General features: G+C 41.7%; 1 protein-coding gene across 2 annotated transcripts in view; it reads left to right on the top strand.

Moving 5' to 3' along the window:
- Positions 1-23,647, top strand: part of TTC17 (tetratricopeptide repeat domain 17) — a 125,614-nt gene that overhangs the window by 77,915 nt on the left and 24,052 nt on the right. For both annotated transcript variants that reach the window (XM_018059224.1, XM_013969875.2), the window contains 5 exons: positions 7,584-7,843; positions 8,361-8,514; positions 13,619-13,739; positions 15,839-15,998; positions 16,932-17,015. In XM_018059224.1, coding sequence (XP_017914713.1) covers positions 7,584-7,843; positions 8,361-8,514; positions 13,619-13,739; positions 15,839-15,998; positions 16,932-17,015 — 779 coding nt within the window. The remainder of the gene's footprint in view (positions 1-7,583; positions 7,844-8,360; positions 8,515-13,618; positions 13,740-15,838; positions 15,999-16,931; positions 17,016-23,647) is intronic.

Below are 23,647 nucleotides of genomic sequence, written 5' to 3'. Positions count from 1 at the left end.
TGTTTATGCATTAAATCTTAAGTCCACAGCTTTATCCTCTGACTTCAAAAAAGAGATCACTGCCTTTTTTAAATTGAAGTATAGTTGCTGTACAATATCATGTTACAGATATATAATATAGTGATTCACAATTTTTAAAGGTTTTCCTCCATTTGTAGTTGTTATAAAATGCCCGTTACATTCTCCATATTGTACAGCATATCTTTGTAGCTTATTTTATACTTGTGGCCCAGTAGTCCAGTACAGGAGACGTGGATTCAGTCCCCGAGTTGGGAAGATCCCCTGGAGAACTAAACGGCAACCAACTCCAGTATTCTTGCCTGGAGAATCCCATGGACAGAGGAGCCTGGCGGACTACAGTCCACGGGGTCACAAAAAATCAGCACAGTTTAGTGACCAAACAGCATAACAACGAATAGTTTGCACCTTTCGATCCCCTGCTCCTGTATTGCCCCTCCTTCCTTCCCTCTCCCCACTGGTCATGTCTAGTTTGTTCTCTATATCTGTGAGGTTTTTTTTTTTTTTGTTATATTCACTTGTTACACATTTTAAATTCCACATATAAGTGATATTCTACAGTATTTGCCTTTTCTGTCTGACATATCTCACTAAGTATAATGCCCTCCAAGTCCATCCGTGTTGTGCAGAGAAGACAGGAACTCCAGACAGAACTACCCTAGGTCCTATGGTGGTGGAGTCCTAATTTGAAAACAACTTTGTCTAATTCCAGAGTGTACTTTCTATTTTGTGAGACAAAGAAACATATTCTGAAAGGTAGAATGTGCCTGCTTGCCTTTAGAAGCCACAGTCTTACAGAAAAACCTATGGATATGAATCACATAAGACTTTCTGGACACATTTTGATCCAGACTTTGAAGGAAGGACTTTGTCTTGCTGGTCATCTCTTTGAATATGTGATCTTTACCTCTGTTTATTGTCAATCTGTTCATTTTGCATTTGTCTTTTCAGTTTCTGCTCCCTAAAACTCTTCCTGGAACCTTTCTTCCAAGATTATTAACACTGCTTATCAAACACAGTCACCTTCTTTTAATCACCTTCTGATGGTCCTCTCCCTCTCAGTAGTGTTTCCGGCATTGTCTTGCTTCTGCTTCTGCTCCAGGCATGGGCAGCTTGGTCTCTCCCTGGGTAGCCCATTCCATTTCTGACCACTCATAATTCCTAATACAGAGCTAAAATACGGCTTCTCATCTCTAGCCCTGCCCTCTGAGGCTAACAGAGTCTGTCTCTCTCTAATGTGCTTCCTGAGATGTTTAAAGATGGTTATTGTTCCTGTCTACCAGCCCCCACCCCACATTTCTGCTCCCTTTAGCTAAATGTCCTCATTTCCTTCTAGCTTCTCTTTAATACCGTTTTAGTCCCTTCACTATCCTTGAAGTACTCGCTCTGGAATTTTTTAAAATGTTCATAGCAAAATATTTTCAAAGTCTGATCATGTGTGTATGCGGTATATCAGCTGCTCTTCCTGCCATAGGATCACCTTGATTTTTTCAGTCCTCCCCGGTTTAACATGGTTTTAAGGAGTTTCACCAAGTCCCTTTTCTACGAATGTGCTCCACTTTGAAAGTCTCTTCCACCGTGGTGCCCAGACTGTGAATTTCCAGATTTCCAGTTGTGTCTACAATGCTGCAAAGTTATAGTGGGCTCTTTTTTTTCCTTTTCTTATATCAGAACTACATACGCTTCTCTCTCTTTCTCAACACTCCTCCTGTCCCTGTGATTCTGGCCCGATTACCTCACAGGGCTCAGACTCAGCTGTGAGTTTTCCCAGTACCCTGAGATATAATTCATCCAAGTGAGAAAAGCGTGAACTTTTCTGTGGGTGAGCCTCACTGTGGGTGCTCACAGTCTCTTCACTTCACAATATGTATTCTCCTTTTTCCAGTTTGAAAATGGTACATGTTGAAGACAAAGAAAAAAACAAGGGTCTCCGTCTCTCTGTTTCCAGTTTACATCGCAGCATCTGGCCCACAAGCAGCAAGCCTAACAGTTACTTTTGTCTTCTGTTGTTCAGTCGCTAAATTGTGTCTGACTCCTTGTGACCCCATGGATTGCAGCACACCAGGCTTCCCTGTGCCTCACTGTCTCCTGGAGTTTGCTCAACCTGCTGAGACCCCTCTGTTGTCCAGATCTCTTTCTGCCTTAATTCTGTATTTGCAGCTGCTTATTGGACAGTGTCTGGCGACGTGTCCATACTTCTAGCCTAGACCATAGCTCCACTGGTTGTTATATTCTGAGCCCTCAGCACATTGTTAAGCACGTAACAACAAATGTTGAAACAAAGTAATAAATAAGCGCCTGAAATCCCAACACTGTCCTGTTGTGCTGTCCCTGTGCCATCGACTTTGCAAATAGCATCACAGTCGCACATTCGCAGATTCTAAAGCTTCACATAGTATAGTAAAATGCTCCCTGTTTCACATCAGGCTTTAAAATCTTGAAGTCATCTTTGGCTTTATTCTATTTCCCATTATATCCACATAATTGCCAAATTCTGTTCATTTTTCTTCACTGAAATTTCCCCATACCTCTTTCCCTTCCCTTTTAAATATTTCCCCTTTATCCCCAGCCTAAGTCAGTTTCTCTTTATGTGCATAGAGATAAGCGTATAGAGATTGTTGAAACAGCTTTCTGCTTGTCCGCTGTCTGCCTTCTGCCCCCCGCCCCTAGTTCCTAAGACATCAACTGATCCACTAACCTAACCTTTGGGATTGTGGTGGCTGCCACCTTGCTATTGTTTGCTTAACGAACTGGAGGCTTCCTTTATAATGAATCTTTGTCCAGACTCTCCCAGACACTCAGTGTCACCCACTCCCCTGAGTATCTTAGTTGCTGATGTACCTGTATAAATTTTTTGTTCTATTTAATTTCAAGGCAGTAGTGCCTTCACATACACCTTCCTTACACCTGTTTCTGTATGTGTGTGAATGGGTGTTTAGTGTCATCACTGGGGAGTGCCCTCCCTGGACCTCTTCTGTCTAAATCCTGCCTCAGGTAGTCTACCTTCCTGTAAAAAAGCATTTCGTGACTACATTCAATTATGTGTTTCCTTTAGAAAAAAATATTTAAATGTAATTGTTCTCTCTTTGTTTAATGTATAGTTTCATGTCTCCAAATTGATTATATTTAATTCCTTAGGATCAGATTCTTTTTGCTCCCAAATGTATAGCACAGAGACAGGCATGTAGTAGGGCCTAAATAGATAAAGGTTGGTCTGTTTTTTCTAAGGCGTAGCACCTTTATGATCTCCCCATTTCTCACCTTTATTCAGTGTTGTTTAGGAACTGCTGTCACCCCAACCCCAGCAGCTTTGAAAAGGCCGAATAGCTGCCAGCAGCAGAAGCCTGCAACTAGTTTTTAGTTGAATACTGATTTCCACCAGCGAAAGGCCTTTTCCCTAGGAACTTTTTAATGATATATATTACCATATGGTAAGGGCATAGGAGAAAAGGAAAGATGTAAGCATCTGAATGCAGAGTTCCAAAGAATAGCAAGAGGGGATAAGAAAGCCTTCTTCAGCGATCAATGCAAAGAAATAGAGGAAAACAACAGAATGGGAAAGACTAGAGATCTCTTCAAGAAAATTAGAGATACCAAGGGAATATTTCATGCAAAGATGGGCTCGATAAAGGACAGAAATGGTATGGACCTAACAGAAGCAGAAGATGTTAAGAAGAGATGGCAAGAATACACAGAAGAACTGTACAAAAAGGATCTTCACAACCCAGATAATCATGATGGTGTGATCACTCATCTAGAGCCAGACATCTTGGAATGTGAAGTCAAGTGGGCCTTGGAAAGCATCACTATGAACAAAGCTAGTGGAGGTGATGGAATTCCAGTTGAGCTCTTTCAAATCCTGAAAGATGATACTGTGAAAGTGCTACACTCAATATGCCAGCAAGTTTGGAAAGCTCAGCAGTGGCCACAGGACTGGAAAAAGTCAGTTTTCATTCCAGTCCCAAAGAAAGGCAATGCCAAAGAATGCTCAAACTACCGCACAATTGCACTCATCTCACATGCTAGTAAAGTAATGCTCAGAATTCTCCAAACCAGGCTTCAGCAATATGTGAACTGTGAACTTCCTGATGTTCAAGCTGGTTTTAGAAAAGGCAAAGGGACCAGAGATCAAATTGTCAACATCCGCTGGATCATCGAAAAAGCAAGAGAGTTCCAGAAAAACATCTATTTCTGCTTTATTGACTATGCCAAAGCCTTGGACTGTGTGGATCGCAATAAACTGGAAAATTCTGAAAGAGATGGGAATACCAGACCACCTGACCTGCCTCTTGAGAAATCTGTATGCAGGCCAGGAGGCAATAGTTAGAACTGGACATGGAACAACAGACTGGTTCTAAATAGGAAAAGGAGTACGTCAAGGCTGTATGTTGTCACCCTGCTTATTTAACTTCTATGCAGAGTACATCATGAGAAACGCTGGCCTGGAAGAAACACAAGCTGGAATCAAGATTGCCGGGAGAAATATCAATAACCTCAGATATGCAGATGACACCACCCTTATGGCAGAAAGTGAAGAGGAACTAAAAAGTCTCTTGATGAAAGTAAAAGAGGAGAATGAAAAAGTTGGCTTAAAGCTCAACATTCAGAAAACGAAGATCATGGCATCCGGTCCCATCACTGCATGGGAAATAGATGGAGAAACAGTGGAAACAGTGTTGGACTTCATATTGGGGGGCTCAAAAATCACTGCAGATGGTGACTGCAGCCATGAAATTAAAAGATGCTTACTCCTTGGAAGAAAAGTTATGACCAACCTAGATAGTATATTCAAAAGCAGAGGCATTACTTTGCCGACTAAGGTCCATCTAGTCAAGGCTATGGTTTTTCCAGTAGCCATGTATGGATGTGAGAGTTGGACTGTGAAGAAGGCTGAGCGCCAAAGAATTGATGCTTTTGAACTGTGGTGTTGGAGAAGACTCTTGAGAGTCCCTTGGACTGCAAGGAGATCCAACCAGTCCATTCTGAAGATCAACCCTGGGATTTCTTTGGAAGGATGCTAAAGCTGACGCTCCAGTACTTTGGTCACCTCATGCAAAGAGCTGACTCATTGGAAAAGACTCTGATGCTGGGAGGGGTTCGGGCAGGAGGAGAAGGGGACGATAGAAGATAAGATGGCTGGGTGGCATCACCGACTCAATGGATGTGAGTCTGAGTGAACTCTGGGAGTTGGTGATGGACAGGGAGGCCTGGCGTACTGTGATTCATGGGGTCACAAAGAGTCGGACACGACTGAGTGACTGAACTGAACTGAAGGACACAGGGAAGTATTAATCTTTGGGACCTGGGCTTGCGGAAGTTTTTTCAACTAAACAACATGAATACTTTCTAAATAGTAGTAGTTTTTGAGTGAAAATAAGGCTTCCATCCATTTGCAGCTCTAACTATGTACTGGGGAATTACTTATGTGCTGTCTTCCTTTGACCAAAAGCCACTTTTCTTTAATCCTGTATTCTTGGTCATGGCCAAATCTATCAAAAGTTCTTTTCTGTCCCAGAACCAGGTGCAGGGTATCCCATGGTAGCCAGAGAAGGAAGGAGAGGAAGCTAAAATAACATGAGGAAGACTTGGAAACAACGCTGTTGCTACAAGTCAGCTGCCGGGCAATTCTAATTAAGTTCCTGTTGGAATCCCTATAGCAGTCCTTTTCCGCTGCTTTCCTGGCTTAGGTACTGAGAAGTTTGTGAATTATATGGCGTATCAGACGCTATGCTAAACACATGATCCCTGCCTTTCCATTGCTTGCCTATCATCTAGGTGGGCAGTACTTGAACACATGACAGATTTCCAGCAGGACAAGGCAAAAGCAGGAACAGCAGATCCTCAAGGAACCCACAAAACAAATTTTTCCTGAGTTCCCATTAATTGTTTCTGTAGCTGTTCGTGCCTGCTCTGTGCCAGGAGCAATTGTGGACATTTGGAATATAGGAGCAAACAAGGTAGAAACTAAAACTTAGAACTCTTTGTCAACCCCACTTTTATACTACTGACTGCATAATTTTGGCAGGTAACCATTCTTAGCTAAATATCCTAAAGGAAAACTTTGTCAACCCCTGTTTGACTTTATACTTGTTTCAGAACGTTAATGATAATATTAAGCAACAGAAACTATCATATTGGCTCAGAAAACAAAGTTACTTGAAAGGATAGCAGTAGATTTTGTAGTCACTTGTTAACAAATGGGAGAGCCGTATAGCTTTTCAAAGAAAGAAATGACAGAGATTTCTAGTGGTACTCCTCAGCTTGGCAACAGCCCTGCCCACCTTCCCACTTTCTATTTCGGAAAGTGGAATGGGAGACAGGGATGCCACTGGAGAGCTGAGTGACGCTGCAGACCTTCTGTGAGAAGGGCTCAAAGCTTTAAGTTGCTTTTAGTAATGGGAATCAGCCTGCTTTCTCAGACTTCTCAGAGACTGAAACTGCATTTCTGAGACGGGTTACTCACTGTGGTTATAGGTCTATTGATACCGTTATGAGATTCCTAACCTTGGCCTTATGAATACCATGTTCTAAATTACTGAAAAGCCAGATTACCAGTTGAAGATTATTAGGGTACTGGCATAACATAGACTGTCAATTTGTGAGCCATCAACCCCAAGCTCTCAGGTCGTCCACTGGGCACATATCATAGAAGGAAGCTTTCCTTTTTATTTGTTTTTGTACTCTGTATACTTCTTAGAAGGAGTAGAAAGAACTGTCACAGAACACAGTGTAAGATTCAGCCATTTATTCAAAATAGCAAAAGTTAAGTACTAAAGAATTTTTTTTTTTAAAGGAAAACATTCTGTTAAGAAACTCAGACTAATTTTGCCCTAAGCTTGCTTTCTAGTTAGGCATAGAGGGGAGCTTGTAAGGTTGTGTAACCTACAGTGTATAATAATGGAAACATACTGACTGCTCAGGAGAGAGAATTTTTACTAGGCCATCGCACTGAGAAACATCCATGGGAGTCTTTACATAAGAAACATTAGCAATATAATAAATATCTTGATAACCATTTTAGGGAAAAATTACACTAGCAAATTGTTATATCTTATATTAGCCATTAGTGAAAATGAAAGCCTTCATGTGGAATTAAGATAATTTTCCACTAAACAAATCATTGTTCAGTTAAGGTAATTAGGCGGTATGGTCTTAACAACTATATTTCATATGCTATTTGAATAAAGCTTGAATCCTATATATTAAATAATATATCATAATAAACTTCATCTTTACCATCTATGTCTTATATCTAGAGCAAGTTGGCCTTTCCCCCCTCCCCCAAAATACACACAAAATAGCCATCTTCATGCTCACTAGTGACAGTCTATGACTGCCTACCATCTAGCTTCTGCCATTGTTCTCAATCCAGTTTTTTATAAAAGCTGGATGACAAAAATGATATATTATGAATTCTGAAGATGTTGAATGGTATTTTTATGAAGATGGACTACAGAAGTGCCCCTAAGCAGAGCCAAAACTTTTCTCAGAAAGCAAGGTTGGAGTCACTCAAGTACGTGAATGACTGCGTAACTTGTAATAGCATGCTTGCACTTGAATTTCAGGTACAGTGGTTGAGGAAAGCAATGGTTCTGATGAGATGGAGAATTCAGATGAAACAAAAATGTCAGAAGAGATATTGGCCTTGGTGGATGAATTTCAACAGGCATGGCCCCTGGAAGGCTTTGGAGGAGCACTGGAGATGAAGGGACGGCGTCTGGACTTGCAGGGCATACGAGTACTGAAGAAAGGCCCCCAGGATGGAGTAGCCAGAAGTTCTTGCTATGGAGACTGCAGAAGTGAAGATGATGAAGCGACAGAATGGGTAAGAGTTTGCCAACTCAGTCCTTAACAATTTGTAGCCCAGGTCCTTGAGAGTGGGTAGGGGGCAGTGCTCCTAATTTGCCAAGTGTAATCTGTTGGGTGTGTGCCACTCGACTCCGTGCCCTAGTCAGCCTTCACATGAGAATTGTACTGCTGGAAGCATTTCATGTGCCTTGGGTAGGGTTGGCTTTTAGAGGAAATGGGTGTGAAGCCACACTCAAAGCCTGCAGGCTTCGAACAGCCCAGTTCAAACATCTTAAGTTTTAGTTTCTGTATCCTTTAAGGCTAGGTTATTTTGTTTATTTCACTAAACATTTTTCATCTAGACCTTTAAGAATTAAACTGAAGGAAAGAACTTAACTCTTGCACAGGACTGGTTGTTATTTTTGTTTTTTAATTGGAGGATAATTGCTTTACAATATTGTGTTAGGACTGGTTATTAAAGCCACCAATACTCACAGCCACAGGCAGACGTGAAAATTGATCTCATTTGTCCCTAACATGTTTTCGTTTCCCAGATCACATTCCAGGTCAAACGTGTAAAGAAACCCAAAGGAGATCATAAGAAAACTTCTGGGAAAAAGGTAGAATCAAGTCAGACAGAAAATGTGCATCGTAACCAAGGAAACCTGGAGATCACTGGCCCAAAGGTGGCATCTCCTGGGCCACAAGGTAGATTGGAATGTTCAATATGCCAGTTTCTTCTTTCAGATTTCACTGTTTCAGTTCTCACAAAGGGTGTGTTCATGACTGCAGACGTAGATCACATGAAAAGGTAATTGAGCCAACTGAACAGGAAGCCAGTCATTGGTATAAAAAGTTTGTTTTAAACATTTATTTGGCTTATGTTCTTACCATCTTGAACTTTAATACTCTGTTACTTCTTACCTTGACAGCTTAGTTTAATATATTAAAAAAACTGTGGGTTCGAGACAGACTCCTTGGGTTCAGACACCAGTTCTGCCATTCAGTTCCTTTGTCTCATTTTTCTTATCTATAAAATGGGGATAATTGCATCTATCTTATAGAGTGGTTGTGTGTATTCTATAAGGTTATACATGTAAAGTGCTTTAAATGAACTGAACACATAGGGCTCGATAATTACTAACTATCTCGTAATTTTTTATGTGTTAGATAGCTCTTTAAGTATTAGATAATGCTTTGGAACTACTCCCCAGGGGAAAAAAAATACATTTACATCAAAATGTGGCATGTACTTTTAGGGTTCATCGTTTTGCCAAAGGCTGTCTTTGGACTCCAGGTTCAGGGCCACTGCCATGAGTACAGTTGACTTTCTTTTCCAGCAGTGAAATGGTGGGGACAGAATTTCTTTAAAAAAAAAAAGAAAGAAAATTCTCCTCTTTAATTTTTTTTCTCCTTTTTTAAAAGGATATTTTCACTGTGTTAGATTTAACAATTCAAGATAGCTTCATGAAAATGTGTCTAATTTAAATTGTATTTGCCAAAGCTGCGGAGAAGGCAATGACAACCCACTCCAGTACTCTTGCCTGGAAAATCCCATGGATGGAGGAGCCTGGTAGGCTGCAGTCCATGGGGTCGCGAAGTTGGACATGACTGAGCGACTTCCCTTTCACTTTTCACTTTCATGCATTGGAGAAGGAAATGGCAACCCACTCCAGTGTTCTTGCCTGGAGAGTCCCAGGGACGGGGGAGCCTGGTGGGCTGCCATCTGTGGGGTTGCACAGAGTCGGACACGAAAGAAGCGACTTAGCAGCAGCAGCAGCAGTAGCCAAAGCTGAAAGCAGAGAGCACATAATAATATATAAGGGATGAGGTAATCTTAGCTAAATCTCAGAATGATCTGTGACTTGACAGAAATACTAAGGACACCAAAAAGGACATTTTGGCATGACTGGAGTTGAAATATAAAGTAGTTTTACTGTTTAAGGAAGATAGCATGTGATAGCAGATTATGGGAATAAAGTGGCACTTGCTCTAATAAGCCTATGTGCAGTAGCAAGGGAAAAGATACTCAAACTATAAAACATCAGTCATTATAGCAGTGAAACTTCCAGTGGTTTAAATAGTAAACGTAATAATAATAAATACATTAAAGAGGAAAATTTAAATGGATAGTTACATACTTTTAAGGTGAAAAAGGACTTTCTAAAGCACAGAGAAAAATAAAAAAGTAATTCTGGCATCAGAAAACACTACAAAACAGACAAAGAATTGAAACAGTATTTTTTGCAGAATATTTATATATTTTTACAGAATACATGATAAGCAAAGGATATCAGTGTCATTTAAAGAGCGCCTCCAAATCAATAGAAAAAAATACAGCATTTCAGTAAAATATGTGCACAGTACATAGGCAGTTCACCAAATACGCATAACACACTCACACACATACACACGCACGGCCGCTCCAGTGGTTTAAATGTTTAGCCTCTCGAGCAGTCAAGGAAATGCAGACGTAAAATGTAACATGCCGTTTCTGCTTGTCAGATTGTCTTTGTATAATACACAGTGAGATTTAATAAAATGAATTTTGGGATAGTTTGACTAGATACATCAGAAAATTTTTAAATATACCAACAGTTCTACTTCTAGTGATTTACCCTAAATAATCTTCTAAGCATATTCAAAAGCAGAGACATTACTTTGCCGACTAAGGTCCATCTAGTCAAGGCTATGGTTTTTCCAGTGGTCATGTATGGATGTGAGAGTTGGACTGTGAAGAAGACTGAGCGCCGAAGAATTGATGCTTTTGAACTGTGGTGTTGGAGGAGACTCTTGAGAGTCCCTTGGACTGCAAGGAGATCCAACCAGTCCATTCTGAAGGAGATCCTAGGTGTTCTTTGGAAGGAATGATGCTAAAGCTGAAACTCTAGTACTTTGGCCACCTCTTGCAAAGAGCTGACTCATTGGAAAAGACTCTGATGCTGGGAGGGGTTCGGGCAGGAGAAGGGGACGATAGAAGATGAGATGGCTGGGTGGCATCACCGACTCAATGGATGTGAGTCTGAGTGAACTCTGGGAGTTGGTGATGGACAGGGAGGCCTGGCGTGCTGCGATTCATGGGGTCACAGAGTCAGACACGACTGTGTGACTGAACTGAACTGAATCTTATAAGTGCAACAGATATACATATAAAGATACTGATCATCACGCTGCTTATCATAATAAAAATCTGAAAAATACCTAAATGATGACAGTTGCCTAAACCACAGCATGTTCCTGCCCTGTACTGTGCAACCAAGATGTCTGTAATTTAGCAAGTGAACAAAAGCACTTTATAAGGTAGCATATATTGAAGATACCTGAATTTTACACTAAAATGTCATAAATGGGCATCTCTGGGTGCTAATAGGGCTACAGGTGATTTTCATTTTCTATGTTTTTTTTTTCCATTTTTAAATTTTCTTAAAATAAGCCTATATTACTTTTACAAACAAAAACTAAAAATTTCTTGTAAAAGTGAAAATTAAAGCTCAGTATGGTTGAGAGGACAGAAGAGCACTTAGGCAGTTTTAAGTGGATTCAAATAGGTGGGGTTGGGTAGGGCACTGAATGTACTTGCAAATAAGATCATAAAACTATTTACTTTCACTCATGTCCAAAGTTCTATAGCGTGGAAGAGGTAAGAGAAGACTGCAGAGGTTCAGTATCCCAGTTTTCAACCAACTATAGATTCTGTCCACTGCCAAGTGATAAGATTTGTGATAAATCCTGATATGGTGGTAAAGCAAATTATTAAACTAGTCCTTTGTGAGCCCGTGGGGGAAGAGTCTCAGAGATTAAGGGTCATTGTTGATTTTCTAAGAATTAATAAAACTGATAATGCATAATTGACTTCATTTCCCACTTTGGTGAGGTCTACTAGACTAGAAGACCAGGGAAGTGCCATATACATAATGTAACTGGATTTAAGCAAAGCACTTAGCAGGTCTTATGACATCCTTGTGAACAGTGTGGTGAGAGATGGGCTTAAAGGCTCCCCAGTGCCTGCAGCATAAAGACCACACTTTCTAGGGTGGCGCACAAGACCATTTATAACCCAGCCTCTGTCTCCCCTTCAGCACCGTTCCCTGAACCAATCATGCTCTTGTTTCACCTCCTTGTCTTTGCACATGCTCTTCCCTCCACCAGGATGCACTTCTGCCACCTCCGCGGTGCTAAGATATCACTCATCCTTAAACTTCAAACTCCAGTTCCATCTCTTCGTTGCCCCTTGAGGCAGCATCAAGTTTCTTTCTCCTCTGTACAGCTGCTCTCTGCCTTCACTGTGGCACTTACCCTGTTGTGTTCTAATAATCTATGTTTGCCTTCCTCACTAAACTGTGCACTCAAGGACAGGCCCTTTTATTGTTCCTCTCTGTATCCCTAGTGTTTTAATACAGTTCCCAGCCCCATGTAATAGCTGCTCAATAAATATGGCATCACTGACTCAATGGACATGAGTTTGAGCAAGCTCCGGGAGGTGGTGAAGGACCGGGAAACCTGGCGTGCTGCAGTCCCTGGGGCTGCAGAGAGTCGAACATGACTGAGCAACTGAACAACAACCAAATATTTTCCAAGCGAATTTCTTAAACAGAAAGAAAAAATAAGTTGTATTGTGAATGTTATGGTTTAATTCTCTTGTTATTTATTTAAACAGGGTTCATTTGAAACTCTTCCAAACTCCTTTTTTCTCTTTTATTAAAATCTTAATCTAAAGCCCTGCCTCTGTCTTAAACGTTTTCTATTGTTGGTAAATTCCTACAGTATAGAAAGAGCTATACATTACCAAAGTTCTCCTTCCTATCCATTCCATTGGAATTTCTTCAGAAGAATCCTTCCCAGATAAGACTTAGATCTGCTCTTTTCTTGGGGGTTTATCTAAGTAAAGAGCCTACATCCCAAAGGTGGTACCTTTGAAGGGTATCAGGAAACAGAGCCTTAAAGGCCCAGGAAAGCTTTAAATAGCATGACTGGTAGCGTGCACGTTATAGTCAGACAGACCTGGATCTGAATCGCGGTGCTGCCCCCTAGTAGCCGGGTGACCCTGGGCAGGTCACTTGATTTCCCTTGAGCCTCCATTTTCTCATTCGAGAAACAGGGATTAAAGCCTGCCTCCTGAGCTTTCAGATGAAAAGCATTTAGCACAGGACCTGAACACGCAGCACAGTAAGTGCACTGGAAATAAGCGATCACCTTTCGCTGTCATCATCATTCTGCATCGTACTGCCCTTCTTCACAACAGCTTCTCTGCCAGGAGTGGCTTTGCCCTCCCAGGGAACACTTGACGGTCTCTGGAGACACTTTTGGTTGTCACACCTCAGGGAAGGTCCTGCTGACGTCTGTTGTGGAGAGGCTGGGGACGCTGAGACGTCCTCCAGGGCCCGGGACAACGCTCACAGTGTCAGTAGTGCCAGGTTAAGAAGCCTGCATTAGACGCGTCAGCTTCTCCTGACCTCGAGCTGTCTTTATAGAATCAAAATGTAGAAAGGTGAAAATTAAGTTTGGTAAAATGTTAACACTGAAGAGTATTTTAACCCTCATCTCAGTCTTAAATCCAGTGAAGGACTCATTCACTTTTACTTCATCATCTTATCTTTGAAAACAAGGCTTTCCTCAGTGATGACAGTTACTCCCATCGCTGTGAATGACAAAGACTTTTGTCAGTTCTGTAAGTGGTAGAAATTCTAGACTAGAAGCATGACTGGCACCTCCAATACACCAGTCTGAGTGAAGTAACCACCAGGGCATAAGACACTATATGTGTCTTTGGGTCTTTGCCATTGTGTTGACAGATGATGTACTTTCCTTCTAGGAAAAAAGCGTGACTACCAGAGTCTGGGGTGGCCCAGCCCGGACGAGTGCCTCAAGCTCCGCTGGGTAGAGCTGACAGCCATCGTGAGTACCTGGCTTGCAGTTTCTTCAAAAAACATTGAGTGAGTATCTTAAAGCTCTCCCTCTTTCATGGCATCTGTGTACCAGTGATCCCACTGGGCCCCGGCTGACTTTAGGGATGCCCTTCTTTGTCAGCAGCTGCCATAGAGTCATCCTTCCTGGGGTTGGTGGTTCCGAGGATGCCTGGGATGGACTCAGCTCGTGGTCCCAAAATGGTCTGGGTGCCCTCCTCTCTGTGCCTGCTCCCCTGCCTTCTATCGATCCAGTCACAGAGGACTTAGTTTAAATTAAAGACTGGCGCTCTCCATTAAAGCATGAAACCTCACTGGCATCATGTGCTTGAAAAGGGAGTCAGAGCAAATCCACATCTGTGAGCACCTCCCAGGATACAAGCAGGCCAGGTGCCTCTCTGATAACTGCTTTTCCTCCTGGAAGCTCATTCTCTTTCGTAGGCCCCCACTTTTTTTTTTTTTTTTTTTTTACCTTTTAAGCATTGCAATTCCCTAAGATTTACCACTAAACCTTATTTTAAAATCATTCCTAGTCAGAGTCCAAAACTTCTGTCACTGATATGTTGACAACTCCCAAATCTGAATCTCCAGACTAGACCTTTCTTCAAATCCCTTAAGTCGTCTCTCCAGTTGGCCTCCCTGCCTAGATCTCTCTCCAGCACTTCAAGCTCAGGAAAACTAAACTCACCCTTTTCTTGTCCATTCTCCTTTCCCCAAAAAAATCTTTGTTCTGTTTGTTTTCTATTTCTTGCTCTTAGTAAATAGCTCCCAGAAGTGCTTAGGCCAGAAACCCAGGAGTTACCCTTACCCCTCCAATCCAGTCTGTTACCAGTTCTTGTAATTTTTACCCTTTGAGTATTTTTCAGAACTGCTTGCTTTTCTTCATCCCTGTTGCTGCTTTATTCATTCTTGCATCTCCTCAATCCATTCTCTCCATAGTACTCAGAATTGTTCCTCAGATAGAAGTCAAATAATTCTTAAACTGCTCTAACAACTTGTAAATACTGCTGTTTACAGTGGCCCACAGAGCCCTTCATGATTGCTCCCCACGTGTCTTTCCATCTTCAGCTCTGCTCTCCCTCCTGCCAGGCCTTCACACGTGTGCTGTGCTGCCTTTGCCCGTGGTGGTATTCTCAGCATCTTCTCCCTCCCTACTCAATTCATTTTCCTCCTTCTGGTCTTAACATCTTTCCTCCTCAGGAAATCCTTCACAAACTACCTCCCTCCTCCATCATCACAGAGGAAATGTACACCCCCTCTAGGAAACTGACACTACTGTGTTTTTATCTTTTATAACTCATCCCATCTGTAATAACTATCACAAGACAGTGAGCATCATAACAGTGGGGACTGGGTATGTTTTGTTAATTATTATAACTCTGATATCTGACATGTGATAGACTGAATAAATAATGAATGAATGTTTTCATATTAATATATGGTCAACTTTTTTAAGTAGCTAGAAGCAAAATTTGCCAGTGTCAAATTGCCACATCAGTATATATGGTAGAGTAAAACATTTGGCCAGTATATAGCAGGAAAGTGACCACTTTGGAACCATGAAGGGAAGTGCTTACATCTTATACATGGATACAGTGAATAGCTGGATCTGTGTAACATTTACGGTCTAAACTTTAGGGAGCTTTTCCTGTGGGGACAAGTATGCCTCTGTGCATAGAGGGAAAATGAAAGATAGGAACCACTTCTGGTTATTTATTACTATCTGTACCCTGGAAAAGAAATCCTAGAAGAAAACCTACCTGGTTTAAAACCTCCCCAGTGAGAAAAAGTGGCCAGCAGCAGTGAGGAAATCAGACACCTCGATGGGTAGAAAGGAGGCAGCTTGAGAAAAGACTGAGCTCAGGACTCAGATCCCAACGCTGCTGCTCTGACTGAGGGCACAGCCTCTACTCACACAGTCAGCAAACAGTCAGTACCAGGCACTGGAGTCCTTGTACCTATAAAGTGAGAGGCCAGACTAAATAGCTCCGGAAATCGCTTCCATTTTGAGATTCTGTGGTTCCAGATAGTTCTATTTATATATTGCAGTTATGGTCAGCAAATGAGTAATACTTTGTCCCCACCCACTTAACTTTTCTATGGCTAAGGTGGTCCTCTCCATTTTTCAGCATCACAGAACACATAGACTTTGCCACTCCAATACAGCAGCCAGCGATGGAACCTGTTTGCAATGGCAATCTCCCGACGAGCATGCACACCCTGGACCACTTGCAGGGGGTGTCCAACCGAGCCAGCCTACACTACACGGGTGAGAGCCAGTTAACAGAGGTGAGTGCTCTGTTCAGCCAGAGCTATATTCAGCCAGTCTGTAGTTTTTGCCATATAGTTATGATGCAGCTAATAGCGAAAGCGCCAGTGGCCAGGCCAGGTTTTTTTGCCTTTTTCAGATGGCTGTTGTCTAGATGGCTTTAGGAAAAGCCTGATTTCTTTCAGGCCCTGTGACTGAACGTATGCTTTTTTTATGACCAGAAAATTATAATTCTGATAAATTCCTCCAGATGGGTAGCATTCTGCTTGTCACTGGACGGAAGCTCTTTGTGAGAAATATTTGGGACAGTTAATTCTCCTGTTGACATTCTTAAGAAGGGAGGGAAGGAGGGCAGACCCAGCATATATCTAGCAAAGAGTGTACATAGAGGAATAATCAGAAAACATGCCACAAATATCCAGCAGTAGAGGATATGTTAAATAAGTTTCGGTGTAGATATAAGCTATTATACAATAAGAGCCATTAAGAAAGATGTATGAGAAATATAGTTATTGACTTGAAATTTTTTGACTATATTGTGTGAAAATGTAGGTGATAGTTTACAGTGTGATCCCATAGTACACAGTCTGTGAGAGTAATGATACATGTGTACATAGAAAAATATCTGAAAGATACATAAGCGATCCTAACAGTGGTTGTGTCTGGGTGATACAATTACAAGCGCTTTTTGTTTTCTTTATGTACTCTACTTTTTGTAATGCTATAACGAATGTGTTTTACTTGCCTATAACCTTTGTTAAGCGAGAAAGGGCTGAGGGAATGGTAATGGCCTTCAGTGTGTCTTCCACAAAATGCCTTCGCAACAGGACCACAGCAGGCGCCCCCAGATACAGTCTGCACCCACGGCACAGTGCCCAGCTCGGTGTCAGCAGCGTCGTCAGACCTCGCCTCATTGTCATTCCTCTAATCTGTCATCTCCCTCCCTGAACCAGGTATTGCAGAATCTTGGCAAAGACCAATATCCACAACAGTCACTTGAACAAATTGGCACCAGAATTGCCAAAGTTTTGGAAAAGGTAAGTCACTCTGTAGGAAAGCTATAAACTGTTACGCACTCTCTAACTTTTCCAGACTATTTGCCATTAAGTGGCCCTAACCTCTTTGGTTAGCGATTTAGCACTTGGTAGCTAAAAGGATGGCGTGGAATAACCCCACACAGAATGTTCTAAGCATTTTCTGTGACTTTTTCCATCACGTGGTCCCTATTCTGTTTGCTGCTTGGTTTACTTTCTGTGCTTAAATTTATGTGGTCAGTTTTCTCGTTTTTAGTCTACCATGGATAGATTCAGGTGATGCTACTAAGAACTTTGGAATGCAGGTGTGAGAAATAAGTCAAAGTTTCCTCTTCTGGTGAATAAAGAGTATTTGGTAGTTTGGATCATGGGTGGGAACTATATCTTGAAATATCTTCTTTCTGAAGTCATGAAACAGGATATTTGCAAAACTTTGTTTTCTTACTTTATGGTTAAGAATCTATCCACTTATTATATGAAATTGAAGAGGTGATATAACAGTGATTAAAAGAGTCTACTCAGCTTCCAGTATGACCATGGCAGTATGGTAGGGAAGGGTAATCACATCAGTTTTAAGGAGAGGAAATGCACACAGCCATCACTGTTGCATGGCAGTTCTGAAATTCACATGGCCAGTTGTCACCAGTTCCCCCAATTCCAGGGTAGGAAATAGTCCTTGATTAGGGCCTGTTTTGGTTCCCTGGGGTTAGCTTCCTGTTCTGTTTCTCAGCTCTTCTCTCGAGGCTGCCTTTCCTTTTCCTTAGAAGTGTCCTGTATTTGCAGCTAAAGCGCTTCCTCAGCCTGCTGCCTGGGTATCCTTGGCACAACTTTGTAAAACTTTGTGGACTTTCAGATTACAAGCCATTCCAAGAGGCAAAAGCCACGCCCACAGATCTCTTCAAGAAGGCCCCGTCTGCTTCAAACATGAGTCCAGGACAATACCTTTAAGATTCTTAGATGCCTTTTGTCTGACAGCCCACGAGACTTAACTCAAGATGCAGATCTTTCTGAGGTGGAGTAACAGAGGGTCTTACTGCTGTGTTTTTGATGTGATCTTGATCCTGAGGCCGTAGTTTTACTGGTAGCATCTGGATTTGATTTTTTTTTTTTTTTTGGTCAAAACCTTGTGCTGACTGGAGAAGCTGGTAATTGAGATGAAACCTTGCAAGTCCCAGTTTGGAAGCATTTTCTCTAAATTCTGCTTGGAAACTGTGGAGTTCCTTGTTTAGTTCTCCTCTTTTAATGCTTTATTATGGGTGACATTTAAAAAACCATTTGTCACTTTCAGCATTCTTCCTCAAAGCCTCCCTAGCCAGATCCACAACATCTTTAGGTATTTTCCTATATTCCAGATAGAGCCTCCCTGTTTGTTTTGCCAATAGGTGATGATGCCTCTCCTCCAGCCTCCAGGAGCAGTTTCCTCAGTGCTCTTCCAGCCTGCATTAATGGTCTTGTTGCTGTTCCTTCAGCAATATCCTCAACCCATTCCCCAGAGTACTGTCAGCATGGCTCGAAGTTTCTATTATGGCAGCAGTCTGTTCTTGATACCAGATATTGTTTTTAGTTATCTTTTTTGCTTAATAAATTAGGCCAGAATTGAGTGGCTTAAAACAAAACTATTATCTGCTCAAGACCCTGCAACCTGAGCTGGATTTCCTTCTGATCTGACTTGGAATCATCCATGCAACCACAAACATATGGAGTCTCAATTGGGGCTGACCACCAAAGAAATCTGGAGTGGTTGGAATAGATGAGACACAGCTGTATATTGTCTCTCTCCAAGCAGACTCTCCAGCAGAGAAGCTGGACCTTTTTACCTGGTGTCTCAGGGCTCCAAGAGACTGAGAGCAAAAGCATCCAGGCCTGTCAGAACCCATGCAGAGAGCTGGAACAGCAGTGCCTTTATGAGTTCCATCCGTCAAAGCAAGTCCCAGGGCAAGGGAGATATCCTTCACCTGCTGGTAGTGCAAAGACTACGGTCCATCTTTAATGGTGGATCTTTAATCCACCACAGTGCCTTTCAAAAGGAGCAACAATAAAACCGGCACCGTCTCAGTGGAAATGATAAAAACTAGCAGCCAATGCAATGACATCTTTAAGGTACTAAAAAAGAAAACTGCAAACCTAGAATTCTTTTCCAGCAAAAATATTCTTTAGAAATTAAAATTAAATAGATAGGTGTTCAATAAAAATTCAGAGACCTTGGCACCAGTAGGCTTGCACTGAAATAAAAATTAAAGGGAGTTCTTCAGAAAAATGATCCCAGACAGAAATATGGGCATGCCAGAGGGAAAGGACACTGGAAAGAAAATATAAATGAAGACTAATTGTACAAAATGATACCTGCACTGCCCTGAGGAGCTTCACCTTTATATATAACCAAAATTCGTGGTAACAGTAACATAAACGATGGCAGAGAAATAAATGGAGTCTAAAAGTTCTCATTGGTATCGGCCAAGTCATAAAAGAAAGTTTGCGTTGGACTGTAATAAGAATGTGTGTTTTAAGTTCCAGGCTAACTACTAAAAATGGTTTTAAAATGTAATTCAGTGGAAGGAGAATGAAATAATGTAAAACATTTGATTAATCCAAAGAAAATTAAGAAAGGTAGAAAGTACATAAAAATAGACCACAGATAGTAAAATAGTAGATAAGTATATCATTAGTTAGCTTCAGAAAAGATTTATCATTAAAGCATTTTGTATGGAATGGATTTTTTTAAATCCAACTGTATGCTGCTTATAAGAGAAACTCTTCAAATATTAGGACACAGAAAGGCTGAAAATACAAAGATGAAAAATACATCATACAAACAATAAAAAAGGACAGCAGATACAGCTATACTCTTATTTTTTTTAAAAAAAGTTTGAAGCAAGAAACAGTTAGAAGGGCTAAAATGAAAAAATTGATAATTTGAGATGATATGGAGCAACCAGAACTCTGATACATTGCTAGTGAGAATATAAAATAGTACAGCTATTTGGAAGACAGTCTGATAGCTTATTAAAAAGCTAAGCATATATGATCCAGTATTTTACTGCCTGGTACTTAATCAAAAGTGAAAGTGTTAGTCACTCAGTCATGTCTGACTCTTTGCAAGTCCATGCTCCTCTGATTCTCCAGGCAGGAGTACTGGAGGGAGTAGCCATTCCATTCTCCAGGGGATCTTCCTTACCCAGAGCTTGAACCTGGGTCTCCTCCACTGCAGGCGTATTCTTTACTGTCTGAGCCACCAGAGAAACCCCATGAAAACTATGTCCACAAAGTACTTGTTAAAAAATGTTCACAGCAGATTTATTTATAACAGCCAAAAACCTGGAAACAGATACCCATCAATAAGAGAATAGATAATCAGTATTATATTTATACAGTGGATACTATTCTACAAGAAAGATCCTATATCCATATTGATGAATCTCAGAAATATTGTGCTATTAAGTCACTGGACACAAAAAAATGTATAGTGTATGATTCCCAACTAGACGAAATCCTAGAACAGGCAAAATTAACCTCTGGTGGTAGAAATCAGAAGAGTGAATTGCTTTGTCAGGGGAAGGGGTTGATTGGGAAGCAGCTTGAAAGAACATTCTGGAGTGTTTCATATTTTCTGTGTCTTTAAGTAATAGTCAAAACTGAATGTTATACCTAAGGTCTGAGCATTTCCATTTATATTATACCTTGATTTTTTTATGAAGTTTAGATAAAGGTTTTAGACCACCAGAAACTGAAAGATACATGTTATCAGCAGACTGGCATTAAAAATCCTTAAGGGATTTCTTTCAGACAGAAGGAAAACTATTCCAGTTAGAAACTCAGAAAAAAGCAAAGAAAACAACAGCAAGAGTAAATATTAAGGTATATGTAAATAAGTATGTTGATACAAAACAATAACAGTACTGTCTTCTGAGGTTACAGTTCATAGCAACAGCAATACGAAAGGCAGAAAGGAATTACACTGACCACTGTAGATGGTCTCAGGTCCAGTTAGACATTTCATACTCGGGTAATTGGCCTCACTTGGCGTGGGCTTCACTTGAGGATCAGGGGCCAGGACACCACAGCAGCAGCAGGCTTATACCTCCAGAATAGGCACTAATTAGGCCAGGGCCATTCTCTGCCCACCCTTCTTTCCTGCCAAGTGACTGTTCAGGTACGAGGGAACAAGTCAAATGGTTAAGTGAGGACTACCCTGACTTAAATGCTCTAGGTTCCATATGAGAACCAGTATCTTTTGTAATAGCCCCACATGCACAGAGCAGTAGAAAGGGACACAGTTAGCCACAAGAACCATGGTACCTAGAGGCTCCCAGCGGTGGCTTTCTACCAGGTGCTTAGAGTTTTTCCCAGTCTTTTTCTTTTTTCTACTGGGAAAGTATCTATAGGCTATACATTTTACCAGTTATACTGAATTACAACTTTATTTTAAAACTTTATAAAATTCTCGCAGTAGACTTGCGGTGAAACTTGTCACAGGTGGTTAAGATAATTCACAATTCTCGGTCACAACTTCATTTGAGAGTTTTCTTACCATCCTAAACACTGAGGGCAACAGTATGGTTAGAAGTAAAACAATGACTTTCAGTGTTGCTAGAGAGAGACGCATTTGGTAAACAGTTCTTTTAGTGGGATTGATCTTACAGGTCCAGATGGTTGGGTCAGCTGCCTACCATTGCTGTTGTCTCCTCCTCCTAGTGTGGGTCTGCGTTTGGGGTCAGCAGTCCTTACTCTAGACCAGTTCAGAGCAGAGACTTTCCTTAAGTGAGAAACATGAATTCAGGAGACAAGTGCTTTCGTTTCCCTGTGCATGAGCTAGTTAAGAGCACCTGGTAATGGTCCTTTTATCTGGGATAGATACAGTCCTTTAAATGATGCCTTTTCCAGTATGCATAATCTGGCTGAAGGTCATGGGCCGTTTGATCTTCATCCAAAGATTAGAACCCTGTGATAAGTTGATAAGGCTGTTGGGAACGTGCACACATATGCATGTGCAGTCACTCAGTTGTGTCCGACCCTTTGTGACCCCGTGGACTGTAACTCACCAGGCTCCTTTGCCCATGGGATTTCCCAGGCAAGAATACTGGAGCGGGTTGCCATTTCTGCCTCCAATGTTTTCCAGTCTCACCAGTCCAGCTACAGTTTACCAAGGTCATTTTTACTGTAAGCTGTCTTGTCTGGTGACAGCTAACGTTTCTCCTTTATTAGGTCCTGAGAGAAATAGGGCTAGAAGGTAAATCCAACATGAGATTTCATTATAGGCTCACAGACCAACCATGACCTTATTAACTTTTTAGCACAGTAGATCTTAGACTTGAGGGTACACCGCAGTCACCTGGAGGACTTGTTAAAACATATTGCTAGGCTTCTATGACTTCACTTACTGATTCAGTAAGTCTAGGGTTGGGCTTGATAATTTACATTTCTCATAAATTCCCAGGTGATTCTGGGTGATGTTGCTGATCAGAGGATCACACTTAGAAAATGGCAGTGATAACAAAGCTAAAGCACCTTTTTCCCATTTACCTTTCACAAAAGAACAAAGATCTCCATACCCTCTCTGCTTCAGCTTTTAAAATACTTAGTCATTGTCCTTTATTATTTCTTGAAAACCCCATCTGTAGTTGTCTCTTTAGAGAGTTTTTAGTTTGCATTACCATAATTATCAGTAAGTGTCAGCAGATGACATTGGTCAGACTCCATTTTAGGGTTCAATCATTATGCACTTTCAGAGCCCTCAAAAAGCTGCCCAGCTTGCAGCCGAGGTTACTCTCACATGGTGGCCTCTGTCGAGGTCTCGCCTGTGATGCCAGATGCACAGCACGCTGCCGCCATTGCCGTTGCAGCCAGTTTGTTTGCCAGGTTGCCACATCGTCCTCTTTGACCTTGTGGGCTGGTGCAGAGGTAGTCTCCCATTTTTGTCCCCCAGTTCTTTAGGTAGTGGCTTGTGAGCGCTACTTTGTGCTGGTTGGATCCCCAGCCAACCCAACTCGGGTCAGAGCCACGCTGCTCCACCCCCTTGTCTGATCCAGACCTAGTCACAAACATGCAGCCTTGAGTGCTTGTCTCCTGCCCACCCCTTGTCAGGCATCAGTGCCGCCTTTGGCTCAGATGCATCAGCTACACCACGGGAATATGATTCTTGCCAGTCAGCCCATTTTCCACCAGGCATTTCTTGGAAAGTGGGATGTTTTCTCTTACCATAAGTTTGTCTCCAGCTTTCATCCATTCCTACAAGGGGAAGATTTATCCCCTGTCACAGTAAGCCTTTGCCATCAGACTCTGAGAAGGTTAGTCCCCACTGAGGCTTACCAGCATCTCCCTCCCCGTTCCATTTGTTTCATGGTGCTCTGGCCATTGAACCAAGGATATGAAAGTCTGTTTCATTGATGCTACCACTCTGCAATGCACACTGCCTCTGGTTTGAAGCCCAGCTCGACAGATATTTCATATTTTGCACAATCCAGTAGAGCTGTTGTCTTGCTTTCACTCTGGAGAATACAGGACACATAGCAAGCCAGCAGAGCAGCTTTTCATGTATTTCTCCAAGAGTTCCCATAGCTTTCTGATAGCAGTCCTGAGGACTGTTCTCTACTCCAGCCCCCCAGCTGACAGCTCAGGGATAAGGGATCAGGACCACA

This window comes from Capra hircus, chromosome 15 (assembly GCF_001704415.2).
Source record: "Capra hircus breed San Clemente chromosome 15, ASM170441v1, whole genome shotgun sequence".
Taxonomy (NCBI): Eukaryota; Metazoa; Chordata; class Mammalia; order Artiodactyla; family Bovidae; genus Capra; species Capra hircus.
The sequence above is the reverse complement of the archived record's forward strand: the minus strand, read 5'-3'. Positions and strand labels throughout refer to the sequence as shown.